The sequence below is a fragment of the Botrytis fragariae genome (genome assembly GCF_013461495.1).
Source record: "Botrytis fragariae strain BVB16 chromosome Unknown tig00000054, whole genome shotgun sequence".
Taxonomy (NCBI): domain Eukaryota; kingdom Fungi; phylum Ascomycota; class Leotiomycetes; order Helotiales; family Sclerotiniaceae; genus Botrytis; species Botrytis fragariae.
The window spans coordinates 1,505,064-1,519,978 of NW_023500993.1; the positions used below are offsets into that span (position 1 = coordinate 1,505,064).

The 14,915-nt window shown below is 44.2% G+C and overlaps 4 protein-coding genes across 4 annotated transcripts; 2 read left to right on the plus strand and 2 right to left on the minus strand.

The window, feature by feature from the left end:
• Window positions 1-225: 225 nt before the first annotated feature.
• Bfra_005243 (uncharacterized protein) lies at window positions 226-741 on the minus strand (the record flags this gene model as incomplete). The annotated part of the gene is made up of 1 exon (XM_037335628.1): window positions 226-741. The coding sequence occupies one exon, from the start codon at window positions 739-741 to the stop codon at window positions 226-228; it is 516 nt and encodes a 171-aa protein (XP_037192723.1).
• A 1,998-nt stretch (window positions 742-2,739) lies between these two features.
• Window positions 2,740-4,789, plus strand: Bfra_005244 (putative f-box and wd40 domain protein; the record flags this gene model as incomplete). The annotated part of the gene is made up of 2 exons (XM_037335629.1): window positions 2,740-3,746; window positions 3,802-4,789. The coding sequence occupies 2 exons, from the start codon at window positions 2,740-2,742 to the stop codon at window positions 4,787-4,789; spliced, it is 1,995 nt and encodes a 664-aa protein (XP_037192724.1).
• Window positions 4,790-5,783: 994 nt separating this feature from the next.
• Bfra_005245 (putative 40s ribosomal protein s7 protein) lies at window positions 5,784-6,888 on the plus strand (the record flags this gene model as incomplete). The annotated part of the gene is made up of 3 exons (XM_037335630.1): window positions 5,784-5,947; window positions 6,385-6,467; window positions 6,522-6,888. Exons 1-3 carry the CDS (start codon window positions 5,792-5,794, stop codon window positions 6,886-6,888), a joined length of 606 nt encoding a protein of 201 aa, XP_037192725.1. The 5' UTR covers window positions 5,784-5,791.
• Window positions 6,889-7,897: 1,009 nt separating this feature from the next.
• Bfra_005246 (putative glycosyltransferase family 41 protein) lies at window positions 7,898-12,788 on the minus strand (the record flags this gene model as incomplete). The annotated part of the gene is made up of 4 exons (XM_037335631.1): window positions 7,898-8,533; window positions 8,590-9,196; window positions 9,250-11,238; window positions 11,290-12,788. The coding sequence occupies 4 exons, from the start codon at window positions 12,786-12,788 to the stop codon at window positions 7,898-7,900; spliced, it is 4,731 nt and encodes a 1,576-aa protein (XP_037192726.1).
• Between the last annotated feature and the right edge of the window lie 2,127 nt (window positions 12,789-14,915).

Sequence of the window (14,915 nt, forward strand, 5' to 3'; positions counted from 1 at the left end):
ATGTACAGCGTTGAATTTGTACACTTCATCCGACTTCGGGTTGTATGTTCACGAAAACAATTGAAAGCTTTGGCTACAAGTGTCAACCATCTCACCCGAGGCACTTTACCAACTTTGCTAGTCCCCGGAAGTCTGACGAGTAGGAGAAACATATAAATCTATGTCTGAATCTAAATCTATATCTACACACACGTATATATATATAAGCAAATGCCCACAAACCCCTCAAGCCCCCTTCAACCCCCTCGCTAAAGTTTGCGACCTCACAGCTTTCCGCTGCGCCTTTTCAGTACCCAATCCCCAACCCCTCAAGAAAGCCATGCGCATCGCCGCCGCCACATACACAAACCCTACATTTCCCCACGCCATTTTATTCCACGCGCCCACATTCCAATAGATGCTCCACCCCAAGTCCTTGACACTGTACAGATGACCGAAATCCGCGACGAGCAGACCAAACAGGAAGACTTTCCAGACGCGGAGATCGGAGGTGCAGCGGAGAACGAGGGCTTCGTTGAGGGCGAGTAGGAGATATAGGTTTGCGAGTTGGGTGAGCACGATGTGGGCGGAGAGGGGGATGTCGTTGGGGGTGGGGTAGGGAGACGATGCGGCGTGTGTGAGCAGGAGATACTTGTGTGGTTGGAAGTGGGCGTAGTAGGCTCCGGCTAGGGTGGATATAGGTTCGATGATGAGGAAGAACCAGCTGTAGGCCATGGGGAGACGGAACTCGGGTGGAGCCATGATGGAATATTTTTTCTTGGGTTTGGGGATTGAGAACTTGGGGTTTCTCCGTTTCGAGGGTGAAAGGTTTGAGCGAGCCCCAGGGCTTGGTCTTTTTTTGCCGTCCGGGGAGATCGAGTTGGGTTTGGTGGATGACGATTTGGAGTCAATTGATGACTCGGGTTGATTTCGATTTGATGGCAATTGACTCGGTTGATTCTTCTCTGCTAGTCTTTTGATAAGCTTGGAAGTTGTAATGTGTGTATGTACTCGAGGAACTAACTATAGGTAGGTAGGGCAGTTGCATGTACTGGAGGAACTAACTAAGTATAGGTAGGCAGAGCTAGTACTCGTCAAGTATGAACCATGAACAGTGTCAAACTCGATTGGGGTAAGGAATCATGAAATCAATAGCTACCTACCTAGGTATAGACGAAACGGCACCTCCCATTCATCCCACTCACGGATAAAAATTTTGCAACAAGGCAGTCAAAGATGCAGTCAAAGTTCCAACGCTAATGAGCATTTAAGTCTGGGGGATCAGCGGATTAGGGTTCATGGTAACCCCCCTTTGATCATTTTTAATCCCGAACCTGAGTATGCCATGCCGCTTTTAGGTGCTGGCATTTCGATTCCGACGTGAGTGTCGATAAAGATGGGAAAATTGATCTGTGGGACAATGTGGAAGTTTACGTGATAATCAAAGCGGCGTTGTATTGGGATTGATTGAGGAGTTTGATCCGATATGTATACGATACGTGTGTGCGACTGCGATAGAGTTTGCAGGATGATGATCAATTTTAACCCCTGGGATGGGATACTTAGATACGGAGTAATCCATTTGATACTGATGCAAGAATTTGGGGGATGTTTCTTTGTTTGCTTGTTTGTTTGTTCATCAATAAGTGAAAGGAAATGAGTAGGTATATACAGACAGGTGTATACAGACAGGTGTATAGTATCCATTTCTTTGTCTTCTTTCTCCTTTCCTCCCTCCCTCCCTCTTTCTTCCTTTCGTAGCGGCGAACCGAAAAGATCTACAAAGCACTTTTGAAACTTTATTATTCCGTAGAACCAACGGCTCCTCCGAAGTTTGACGGTGGGTGGGTGAGATGTACGTATTCTCCTTGAGTCTTTTACTATGTTACTATATTGCTATTTATTCTACCATCTATTCTACCATCTACACTCCATTCTACCATCTATTCTACCATCTACACTCCATTCTACACTCCATTCTACTATTCTCAAACAGATACACAAAGCGATTCGGATCAAACTTCATTTCTCCTAACCTCTCTCGAGCCTCGACTCAGACTGTAAGTAATGAGAACGATGCTACAACCCCCTCCTCTCTCGCCCAAAATTGGTAGACGAATATAAGATTTGCCTCGCCCTTGATAAGGTTTATCCCTCCTTCCCAAGCCCCCTTAGCTTCTTTTGAAATTTCCTTATCCGACGGAATATGAGCTGAAAAGAGAAATATCAAACAACGGCATTTCGGTTTTTGATTAAAAAACGGATTCCTTATTCCTTATTTATTATCATTCTTACATTGACATTTATATTTATATATTTATATTGTGAATTGTAACGCTTTTATCGATCCACAATTGAATTTGATTCCTCTAGAGTCTAACCATCCGTCTTTCTTACATTTTCACAATTTCTCTCCATTTCCTCCATTTCCTTCATCTCCTCCATCTCCTCAAATTCCTCAAATTCCTCCATCATCAACACATTCATTTAATTTCATAAACCTGTCAATCTATCAATTCTTCCTCATTTCAATTTAATCCATTGCCTTTCTTTCTCTTCTGAAATTCAAACCTTTACACGGAAATCTTCATTCACACCGCCATTGACTACGCTGTTCCTTTCCCCGGACAACAAATTCATCCTGCAGGGACCATAAGTTTTGGCCCAATTATTTGAATACTTCAAGACCACTCAACTATCTGCCAATTCTTTCAAGTCCATACATACCCACCATAATTTCTTGTTCCGGCATCGACAACAATGACTCGAATTCTTCCAAATGACGAATATTCACCTGTTCAGCAGGCGCGAGTCACTCTCATAAGTCCTGCTACTGCGAGAGGATGGGATATTCCAGCGGATACATCGAGCACAAACCGCACTCCCTTTCGCAGAATGCGTCTTGGATCGGTCCCTTTAGAAACTGATGTGTTGGAGCGAATGTCAGATCTGTCCGTGAATGAAGATTTGGAAGAGCCGCTAGATGCGCGGCGGACAGGTGGCATAAGAGGTTTAATTCGACGTGCGTCAGTATCCATAAAGAACAGAAAGAGGAGACATTCGCATGCTACAGAAGAACGTCCATCCTCTTCATCCTCCCCTTGGCACAGACTACGACAAGCTACAAGTTTCAACAGAAATTCGAGGATGATACCATCTCACTTCAACTTTGACGGTCCTGTGGATTCTTGCTCAGAACTAGCTTCCCCAACACCTGGACATGGTGGCGCACCTCCAATTATACCGATGGGAACTGGCGGAGCCGCCAGAGCTACTGCAGCTGCCCAGAATCTCTTCAAGAATCGGACCTTTTTGAGATCTGAAGACACACAGCAGAATGATAGGGAGAGTGCTATTGGCATAGCGGTCAGTACATTAATCGACTCAATACACGCCCAAGATACGTCAATTAGTCGGGTCGATTTTATAGGAAGCCTTCCAATGGAACTTGCTACTCAAATACTATCTTATCTGGATCATAAGTCTTTACGTAGAGTGGAACAGGTTTCTCGCAAGTGGGCAATTATGGCAGGATCAAAACACGTTTGGCGAGAGACTTTCTTGAGAGAGAAATCTAGAGCTTATGCTATGCCCCATCCAGTTATCCCAGGAGTAGGAGATGGTGTCCCAGCTTTGGATCCTGAAACGGATTGGAAAGAAATTTATCGCATTAGGCAAAAGTTGGACGAGAGATGGATTCTTGGCGAATCGACGCCAACTTATCTCCTTGGGCATACGGACAGTATCTATTGCACACAATTCGATGAGTAAGTGAACGCTGCCTATTTCTTCACCCGAGGACAACCATTAATATTTTCATAGGCACAAAATCATCACTGGTTCTAGAGATAGAACGATTCGTGTGTGGGATATCAAAACTTACAAGTGTGTCTTGGTTATTGGACCTCCAGCGATTGTGAACAATCCCGCTCTCTTGACCGCTGCCGATGGAAGTCTGGCACATTATGCGACAGGTCCAGTCGAACGAGGTCCGGACGAATTACGACAACCTGGTAGTAAACCACGAACTGTTTCTTTTCCAATGCATCACAATGCATCAATCTTGTGTCTTCAGTACGACGATGATATCCTTGTAACTGGTTCATCAGACGGTACATGTATCATGTACGACATTAAGAAAGGATACGAACCAATTATGCGTCTGGAACACCACACTGCAGCTGTACTTGATCTCGCATTCGATGAACGATACATCGTTACATGTTCTAAAGATGTTAGTATTTGTATTTGGGATCGTCGCTCGGGTCAGTTGATAAAACAAGTTCGTGGTCATTCCGGTCCAGTCAATGCAGTACAATTGAGGGGAAATTCTATTGTAAGCTGCAGTGGAGATTTCCGAGTCAAGTTATGGAACATCGACACGGGGAAGAATATTCGAGAATTCTCTCGCCATACCAAAGGTCTCGCTTGCAGTCAATTTTCCGAAGATTCAAAATATATCGCGTCAGCTGGCAACGATAAAACTATTCGTATTTGGAATGCCAATACTGGGGAGTGCTTAAAATTAATCAATGCTCATGAGAACCTGGTCCGATCTTTACATATCGATTCAATTAGTGGAAGATTGATTTCTGGGAGTTATGATCAGGATATTAAGGTCTGGGATATGGAAACGGGAGGTTTGTTACTAGACTTTCCAAAGTGGCATGCGAGTTGGGTGTTGGGGGCCAAGAGTGATTACAGAAGAATTGTTAGTACTGGACAGGATCCCAAGATTCTGGTTATGGATTTTGGAGCTGGATTAAAGGGGATTGAGAAGTTGGAGAGTGGGCCCAGAATTGGGATTTGAGTGAAGTGAGAGATCGAAAGACGGGCTGTGGTGTTGTGCTGGGGAATGGACTTTGATTTTGGGATTTCTTTTTGGGCGTTGAAAAGCTGGGATTTTGGGGGGGAGGCGGACAATTCGTTGCTTCGTCATTCGTTATATCTTATCGACACGGTTAGAAAGAGGAAGGGGATGATTGGACTTGCTTTTGAGGTTGGACATGGATAGATCTTCTCTGGAGGGAGATGGTTAGGTGCTTTGGGATAGGACATGGATTTGGTATGCATGGTGGGTTTTAATATGGAGGCGTTCATACACACATGGGGGGTATGAATATCTAGAGCAAAAGGGTATGCCAAGGATTCTCGATATGATTAGGGAATTAGTTTATGGATGGATGGGGATTGCACCCCTTGAAACCTTTTGGGTTGTATGCGGGTGCATGCATTTATTATCACACATTTTTGGGTTGGGATTTTGTGTATAGAATTACCTTTTCATTTTATAGATGTTAAAGATGTCTAGAGATTGAGCAAAATATTAGATATTTATGTATTTTCTGTATTGGCAAAGTTGAAGTATTTGGTGTGATATTTCGTAATGTATCTAACATGTGTATTATGTCCTAGATGAGACTGATATTATTGAATGAATGGATTGATTTGAATGATGCTTAGTTCTGGGGCTACTGCTACGGAGATACATATCCGTAGGGGAGTGAGCTGGATGTTTGGAGTTGTCTCACTCGATAGAGATCAATGATAGAGATGAATGATAATGTTCGTGTAGACATGTGAATGGGCATGTTTGCCCCTGGTGAGTTTCCTTTACTGTACTCCTTCCATTTCACAAAATATTACCCCACATTGTAATCGATTCAATTGGATACAAATTACATGCACTAACCCAAATTACACTAGCCCTTCGCTTCACAATTCGCACAATCAATCTCAAAACTCTCCGTCCAAAACTTTTGAAATACGTTCTCTCTCCATTCCCATCCATCGACAATCGACAACCGCAAGCATGTCTGCCATCAACAAGATCGTGGCTACCAGCCCTTCCCACGCCAACCCATCTGAGCTTGAGAACAGCATCGCTACTGCTCTCTATGACCTCGAGTCCAACACCCCAGACTTGAAGGCTGCTTTGAGACCTCTTCAATTCTCTTCTGCTAAGGAGGTTAGTTAACATTTTTTCTTTTGTCCGTGTGATTAACTCGCAGATGTACTTTCGACGTGCTCTGTGTATGCTTGTCATTCTCGCAACATTTTCGCAATCGCAAAATGAGAATGCAGCGTTTGTCGACCTTCGATAATTTTACAATTGATACCGACATTTCGAATTATCACTTTCGTATACCGTATACTAGACGACATTTCATCACAAATAAAACATTGGGTATCGATATCACTTTTTCTTCGAAAGTTTCGAAATGTAAACATACGATGGAAAAGGGATATTCTTTGGTCAATTGGGAAAACAAGATGAAATGAACTTGATGACGATACATTATACAAATTGAGAGTTGGGGATGTCGGTGTTGATGGTGGAATCGAACGGGCTGCGGACCATGTCTTGAGACTGGAGATCGCGAGCTGACTTTAATCAAATTTTAGATTGAAGTTGGCCACGGCAAGAAGGCTATTGCCATCTTTGTCCCCGTTCCTTCCCTCGTTGCTTTCCACAAGGTTCAACAACGGTATGTATATCTATCACTCCATAATATGTTGGTAATTCTCTAATAATTGAATAGTCTCACCCGTGAGCTCGAGAAGAAGTTCTCTGACCGTCACGTCTTGATCCTTGCTGGTCGTCGTATCCTTCCCCGCCCAAAGAGATCCAACAGATCCAGAACCTCCCTCACCCAAAAGCGTCCTCGTTCCAGAACTTTGACTGCTGTCCACGACGCTATCCTTACCGATATCGTCTACCCAGTTGAGATTGTCGGAAAGCGTCTCCGCACCAAGGAGGATGGAAGCAAGATCTTGAAGGTTATCCTCGATGAGAAGGAGAAGGGAGGTGTTGATCACAGACTCGATACCTACTCTGATGTTTACAAGAGATTGACTGGTCGTACCGTCACTTTCGAGTTCCCACAAGGAAGCTCCGCTGAATACTAAATTATTCATGCTTTGTTGAAATGGGTTCTCTTTGGAGGGTTACAAAAATGGGAGGCGCAATAGTTAGGCTTTATGAATGAATATCAAAAGCTTTCTGTGTCATACTGATATACCAATTTGTTTTACAATGGAGTTCAAGGATTTTTAGAACTTTATTGTTTGTTTGATGTCGTTTGATTTGAGTGTCTTGTGCTTTATGGATGTGATATGATTTGAAGTTCACCTTGATATTGCAGATCTTGAGACACTACCAATTGCCCACGTCAACCTTCATTAATATTGCCCTACTCTCCCATTCCGTTCGTGCGGCTGCCACTCCACTAAGAGATGCTACGTATCAATCTACACACATGCGTCCCTTTCGCCCTTCTCTTCAACCTCTCATCCCTCATTCCCAACCTCCAGTATCCTCATACACACATACACTCACTCTATTCTATCCTACACACACACATACACACATCACAGAAATCCCGTAAGCTTCAAGAGCTGTAGAGAAGAATCACAAAGATGAAGTAGCCCAAGTTAACTCTGGCGCTCGAGAAACATAGTCTATTTATTTCCTTTCATCGCCTTCCTTTCTCCAAAGCCATGTATGTAGATATCCCTATCCATCTGGCCTTTACCGACAATACCACGCATTCCCCTTCAAACCCCCAGCAAACCACTGCCCCCAGAAGAAGAAGAAAAGAAAAAGTATTACAAAAAGAAGAAAAAAACGCCCCTGACATGAGAATCCTCGTCTTCTTTTACCTATAACCCTAGTATAGCCTAATGCCCCTTGAGTAGTATATCCCAAAATCGATCCGATTCTATGGTATCCAAACATCCATACCCCATATCGCCTCAAAACCACCGTCGCCATCGCCATCCATATGATATCCAAAAATGTCTTCCAAAAAGACTCCATACATCGCCCGAAACGAAGAATGAACGCCTGACTACCTCCAGCCTATCACAAACATGTCGTATGACATCTCCTAAGCGTTTACACTCCGAACATAACAACTCAACGAATATAAATATCGCCTCCCTCACCATCCACCCACCTCCTCCAAGCAATCTCATACGCCTCCTCCAAATCCCTCACCCACCTCCTCGTATCAAAAAGTGCACAATCATATCGACTTTCATAGAGTAATCTCCTGAGATCCCCCAATCTCCCTCTGCCTACACCATACCCCGTAGTCGTATCATAGTAAAAGGTTCTTGCGAGTCTTATCGCAAATTCTTCATACTGTGCTTCATCCTTTGCGATGAGTTCCGAAGCGGCCCTTTCACCTTCTTCACTTCGAGGTAATGCGCCTTTGAGAATTGATGCTGCCATGCGAGAGCACATCTTATATTTGTAGCGTGGTAAGGTGAGAAGAGGTGTACTTGACCAAAGAACATCTGCTGCTGTTGTATGCGCATTACATTCTGGAGTATCGAGGAACAAATCGCAAATTCGAGCTCGAGATATATGCAAATGTTTGGGTGCTACATCTGTAAACCAAATTCGGGAAGCAACACTTTCTCCCGCCCATTCTCGTGCCGTTGCTTTTAAATTACTTTCACCTAAGTCGGGAAAGCGCAACAGCCAAAGAATTGCTTTTGGTACTTTATCCAAAATCCTTAACCAAGTACGGAAAGTGGTGGGTTCAATCTAAAAACAGTTAGCAAAAGCATTAGACAGAAGAGACTGGAAACTGTTAGGCATACCTTGTAAAGTTGATTGAAATTCCCAAGAATAATAGCATCGTCAGACAAACTTGGAAAGAGTTCCTTTCTCATCTTCCATCGTGTTGTTTGTTCTTCTTCCCAGGACGCTTGCTGATCCCTTGGTTCCGATTGAGCATGATCACAGCAGAAGAAGGTATCCCTGCAGAATATAATGTTCTCCGAATAAACCCAACGATCATCATTGATAGACTGCTCATCTTCAACTTGATCCTCTAAGTCGATATTTCGTCTCCATGGTCGTAGCGTTTCATGTGGAATAGCAGTCTCATCTGCCAGAAGATAATCGCACCACTCAGCCCCTAAAGTTCCAGCGAAGCCCATGAACGACATCTGAATAGGAGCTGGGCGTGCAGCAAATACTTCATTGCGAGCGCCTCGAGTGTATCCGTTGAGATTCACAAGAATGTGAATGTTATCCTGAACGATTTGGTTCACTAAGCGATCAGCAGACCATGAACTGACATCGCGAAAAACAGGGGCCTCGCGTTCGATTTGTTGTCTATGAATGGAAGTATCGCTAGCAGTTGTGGCATAACAAAAGGCTTTTGCTCGTGATGGATTGTGGAATCCAAAGACAGATTGCATTCTAAATTTTTATGAGCATGGTGGTGCAAAGGAAGGTCGAAAAAAAAAACTTACAAATGTGCTAATGGATGGTTGTTGAAGTCAGAAGAAACATATCCAATATTGAGGTGAGGTCTTGGAGGGGAAGGGGGAGGGAACACGGAGCCTTGCATCCAAGGAGATCGCAGCGTAGAGGCCGAAATTCTGAGAGCGTTTCGTTGAGAAATCTGCCGTATATCTTTCGCCGACAACGGGCAAGTGAAAGTATGGAATGGTAACACGGTAGGTGCCGATGGTACCGACAGGCTGCTCGGGAATTGAGGCCGAGGATAAAAACTAGGAGGATATTCCCTTTTCTTGACATATCTGTCTTGATACCATCGACGAGTGGCACGTTTTGTGGCACGTTCAACCAAACGTACAATTCGAGCTCCTTCCCAGCGATGTCCAGTCCAGGCGCCAAGCGCCGTCTGAATACTTTCTCTCTTCTCCTGCGGCCATTCACCACCACAATCAGCGGCTTCGAGTTGTCGAAGAAAATGGTTAAATGCTTGGCCCTGCAAAGTTCCGCGACCCCAAATCGATCCTTCCTTCAATTGTTTGGCAACAATATCAACAACTCGTTTCATCAGTCCTCCACCATGTTTATTCGGATTTGCTTCGGATATCATTCCATCATCGTCTACATGCCAACGATCTCGTTTACCGCCATCAAGGATAACGCCCCCTCTTCCTTTCCAGTCACAGACTGAATTCAAAGCGTTGGAAAGACCGCAAACTGCTTCCGCAAAATCAGGACTTGCTTTTACCGCTCTCTTGTAGTACACAATCGCATCGCTTGTACGCCCTTGATCTTTGACAGCATTTGCTAGATTTGCTAAAGCAATGTCAAAGGTTCCATCGCAATGCACTGCTTTTTCGTACATCTTAATCGCAGCTGGAAGCTGACCGATATCCTTGAGTAAACTCCCCAAATTGGTGTAGAGGTGTGCATGTCTTGAATCCAAGAGCAACCCATAATTATAGTAAGCAAGTGCTAAAGCGACACCGCTACCAGCAACGACTCCAGGTATCGCAGTATTATTTGTGGTGTCTCGAGATGGAATTGGTCGATGAGCTGCGGGTTGTTGTACGCTTGCCAGAAGAATACCAACATTATTAGCTGTTGATGGACTGGGTTGCAACGATAAAGATAAATAATACAATGCGAGGATGTCTCCGACACCTGTAGGCATTCTTGAAATCCGCTGTGACGTATTATTGGACATGGCATCTTGGAAGATCTTGGCTAAGGACAACAGAGAATTACTGGTAGTTGATATGGCAGCCTTTTGGGCCAATCCTTCGGGAATATATCGAAGACCAGGGAGTTCGCCGTTTCTTGCAAATACCAGTGATTTTGACTCCAATGCCTTTTCGGGGGGTAAGAGCAAGGGTGCTGAGCTTGGCGTTGAGGCAGGGTCGGTACGCATTCCAGGAAAACAGTCAAGAGTCAGGCTATGGATTATCCTGCGAATGAGTCCTTGAATTCCGCCAATTCCTTTCCCTGCACTTATGACAACAGCATCCTCAAAAGCTTTAGACGCTGCACTTACATCACCGAGAGCGTACAGCATATTGCCTTTAGCGTGTATGAGAGCTAGCAGTCGACCATTTTCAGCTCCAGGTATTGCGAATCCACTTGAACCAAACCCAGCCTTTTCAGGACTATCTTCAAGCCTTTCACTCAAAATCGAACGACGGTCCCTATCGTCGTAGTCAACAACTGTATCAGAAGTGGTACTCGCAAAATCGTGAAACTCTCGGTCAGTACTACTTGACGTCTCGCTGTAATGATCATGATGATCATCCGATTTAGGAATCCGTAAAGACCGCTCTACAAATTCAATGATAGCAACCGCTTCCTGACCGCGATGATCACCACATAGAAGACCTATCAGATGTTCAACAGCCTCAAAATAATTAGGACGGAGGTTGACAGATTTTCGCCAATTTGCCTCTGCTTCGTCGCGTCTCTGTAGGCACAAAAGTGTTGCCGCCAGGTTTGAAATTGCTTCCACATGCCTGAGATTACAGTTAGCTAGGGTGTCATCTCAATGGCGTCGTATAACATACCTTGGATCTATAACGATTATCTTCTCGTACCAGTCTCGCGCTCTATTGTAGTCTTCTAAACCATATGCAAGACACCCTCCTAATAACATGCCATCAACCCAAGTCCAGTGACTTTCCTCGCAGAGACTAGCAAGAAGATCCAGTGCTTCTTGAGCGTTAGATGTGGGAGATGCTATGCTGTGCTGCGACAGTTGGAAAGAAGGCACGTAGTGACCTGCTCCCATCACTTGATTCATAGACCGCGAGTATCTACCGTCCGACGGGTCCGCGAAGCCATAAGAATTACGGTGACTGAGACTTGGACGATGGCTTCTCAAAGGCGTACCATCTTGAGAGGGCCCTGGTGAAGAGAAAGTTGAGCTCGGCTGCCTTGGTGGTTTGGGGTATATAACACTTTTGGCATAGGGTTTAGAGCCATTAGAAAGTCGATTCTGTCGATTCTCCTTTTTCGTCTGATGCAAATAAGCTAACAGATCTACATAGATAGCATGCGCCCAGGAAAGTGTCTTTTCCTTAAATTGGGCATTTCCAGCCCTACTCAGTGGCTGGATCAGGGTACTCGAAGGATCAGAGAAAACTGCATTGCTGCTGCCACCAATTTGATACAGGTTTTGTTGCATAGAATCATATGATTGTGAGTGATCATCCATCCGTGGAAATGATAAATCTCTATGAAGTGGCGGGTTAACATTGTCGAATTCGGATTGCCGTAAAGGGTGAACCCCTCCAAAGTACTCCGATCCAAGCTTTACGTGTTGAAAGTCATGACCTCCAAATGTGTGGTCCCTGTAAGCCGCTGGCCGGTAGGGAGTGTAACTCCCATCTGGCCAGTACGGGCCGTATAGACCTCCATCGTTTGATGCAGTAGGGCCAGGTCCAGGTTGGTAAGCCGGCTGTCGCGCAGTTGGAACGGAAAACCCAGTCGGTGAGAAATAAGAAGGGATCTGGTGCATAGGTGATACATGGCCCGGGGAACTATAAAAATTATTTTGAAGAGGGGTAAATGGTGTCCAATTCTGCGACGATAAATTATTTACTCGCTGATCAAGATTATTGAAATTATTTGGCGAATTGAAATTCCATCCAGATCCTGCCATACCATTCGACCCATCTGAGTATGCTGAACCTCCCGAGGCATCAAGTACAACGTGCTTCAAAGCCGGTGCCTTGCTAGACCACTGCACAGGAGTTCCATCATACCCCGCGGCTAGTGTCCCATTTGGAGTTTTCCGCCTCAGCATGTGCTCTCCACCAAAGTCTTGATCTGATATACTGCGACTAACCGCTAGAGGTCTTTGATATTCATTGCTATCGACTGGGTAGGGGCGATGGAGAGGGGAAAGTGTGGAGGAACTGAGATTTCTAGAATTTCGATATGGTAACGGCGCAGGTCGATCTGCTCTTCCAGTCTGAGGGGGAGGTTCGAATGGAGGGTTTCCATATCCAGGAGTCGCGCCCAACTGCTGCGAAGGATAACGTCGAGCAATTTGAGGATTCATATTTCATTACTTGTAAATTTAGTATTGGGAAAAATAACAAATGGGTATATATTGCCAAAAACTGGGTCATCAAATGAAGTAGATGGTTTATTCATGAAAACCAAGGTGTGCCAATGCCTGCACGAAGGAGGGGAATTGTTTCTCTTCTGCTCATTTCTGCTCGTCATATGCAGTAGCCCGAGGGCGTAGGTCGTCTTGACGTCGCGGCAAAACCGGTGTTCTCTTTTGGAGCCTTTCCTCGAAGAATCGAAGTAGGGTAATGAGAATAGGAACAGGAATAGGAATGGTAAAATTTATTGATGGGAAGCTCTAAGAGTCTTAGGGTCCTGCAAAACGGTCGAAGTGGAGCATTCCTTGGGTGCGTAGTGGGTGAAAGTGGTGCAGTGGGTGCAGTGCGTGAAATGATGCGGATGCGTTGCAAGGCTTATCGTAACCAAAAACCTTTTGTGTAAAAAATAAATACAGATAGATACAAGGGACTGTAGGAAGATGAACAGTGGGGAACAATTCAATCGAGAGAGGTCGGTCGTGAAGCGATAGGCAAAGGTCAGGGCAGAAAACGGTAAGACAAAAGGTATAATAAGAGCGGGATGAGGATTAATAAAGAATGGCTGATGATAAGCAGTTGAGTAGTTGGGTGCTTAGTCTACCTAGTGAAAAGAATGTTCCTTTGAAGGGAAAAGATGTATGATAATGAAATCATTTATTTCTTTTGGGAGAGAGGGGAAGAAAGGGAGCGTTGTGATTTGAAGATTGCAGATTGCAGACTGAAGACTGAAACCTGAGAGTGAAGATTAAAGTTGTAAGAAGTAAGTTTCGGTTCGGTTGATGATACACGGTAGTGAGTGGTGGGTGGTGGGTAGTAGATGGTAGATGGTAGATAGTGTAGATATATGTTGAGTTTGACTTGAGGCTTGGGTTAATACAATGGTCAAGGTGTAGGTGAAGGTGTAGGTGAAGGTGTAGGTGTAAATGTAGATGTGTGTAGGTGTAGATGTATCTTCAGATGATATCCAGACGATATCCAGACGATATCCAGACAATATCCAGATGATACCCAGATAATATCCGATATCCAGTTTATTAAACCTTGATTGTTGAAATCTCGAATGCTTCTTTCGGTCAAAAAAATGTATGATGGTATGTAGGGTACTAACTATGTCACTACTACCTGCATATTACCACCATATTACCATAGCATATATATAGACCCATTACACGGATAATCAAAAAAAAAACCAGACAGGCATTCAAATCGTATTAAATTCATTAACTCGGATCCAATCCTGCAGGAAATGGGAAAAGAAGGCAAAGCACAGATAAAGGACAAGGTTTAATTTCAAGGAATTGATCCAATCATTCTCAAGAGAACAAGGCCATGATGGCTGAAGCGCCTCTCAGCTACTGCCTGCTGGGTACCACAAGTTCACTACGAGAAAACCCTTCCTGTCTTTCTTCGTGCGTCAGCAGGAGTCAGCGTAACATACGAACGAAATATCTAGGTAGCGACATAAACTACAATTCAAGAAAGGTGATGGTGAAGCAAAAACATTGAAATGAAAGCTTTTATATCAAATTCCAAAAGCTGGCATTGATTTACTCTATGAATTCTACTCCTCTCAAAAGCTTGCATCTACTGTTTATACCACAATTTCAACAAAATAAAATTGCATCTACTCGGTCAAAATCAAAATAATGGCACCTCGGCGCCGTAGACTGCCATTCCACCCCCTCCACCCATCATCGACCATTTTATGCACTACCCCTGTTGTGATCATCGCTGCGCAAACCAATGAGATGATACTATAGCCCAATTGGCATCGGTACGCCGAAGCGTATAACTACTATCTGTCAAGATGAGTGAGTATGCAGTCACAAACATGAGGCGAACTTTCGAATAGCCGGACAAATCAATTCATATGTGAATCAAAAAATTCATAAACCATTACAACCATTTCGGAAGAAGGATATGCGGTGGTGACTAGCCGGACAATTGCTTTCTTGGTTTCGAAAGCTTGCTGAAACCACGAATCGAACCACCCAATAAAGGGGAAGGAATTATCGATTCGAAGCCTTGACAAGTATTGCCGGTATCGTTGTTATGGGGGGTGTGAAGATGATTTGCTG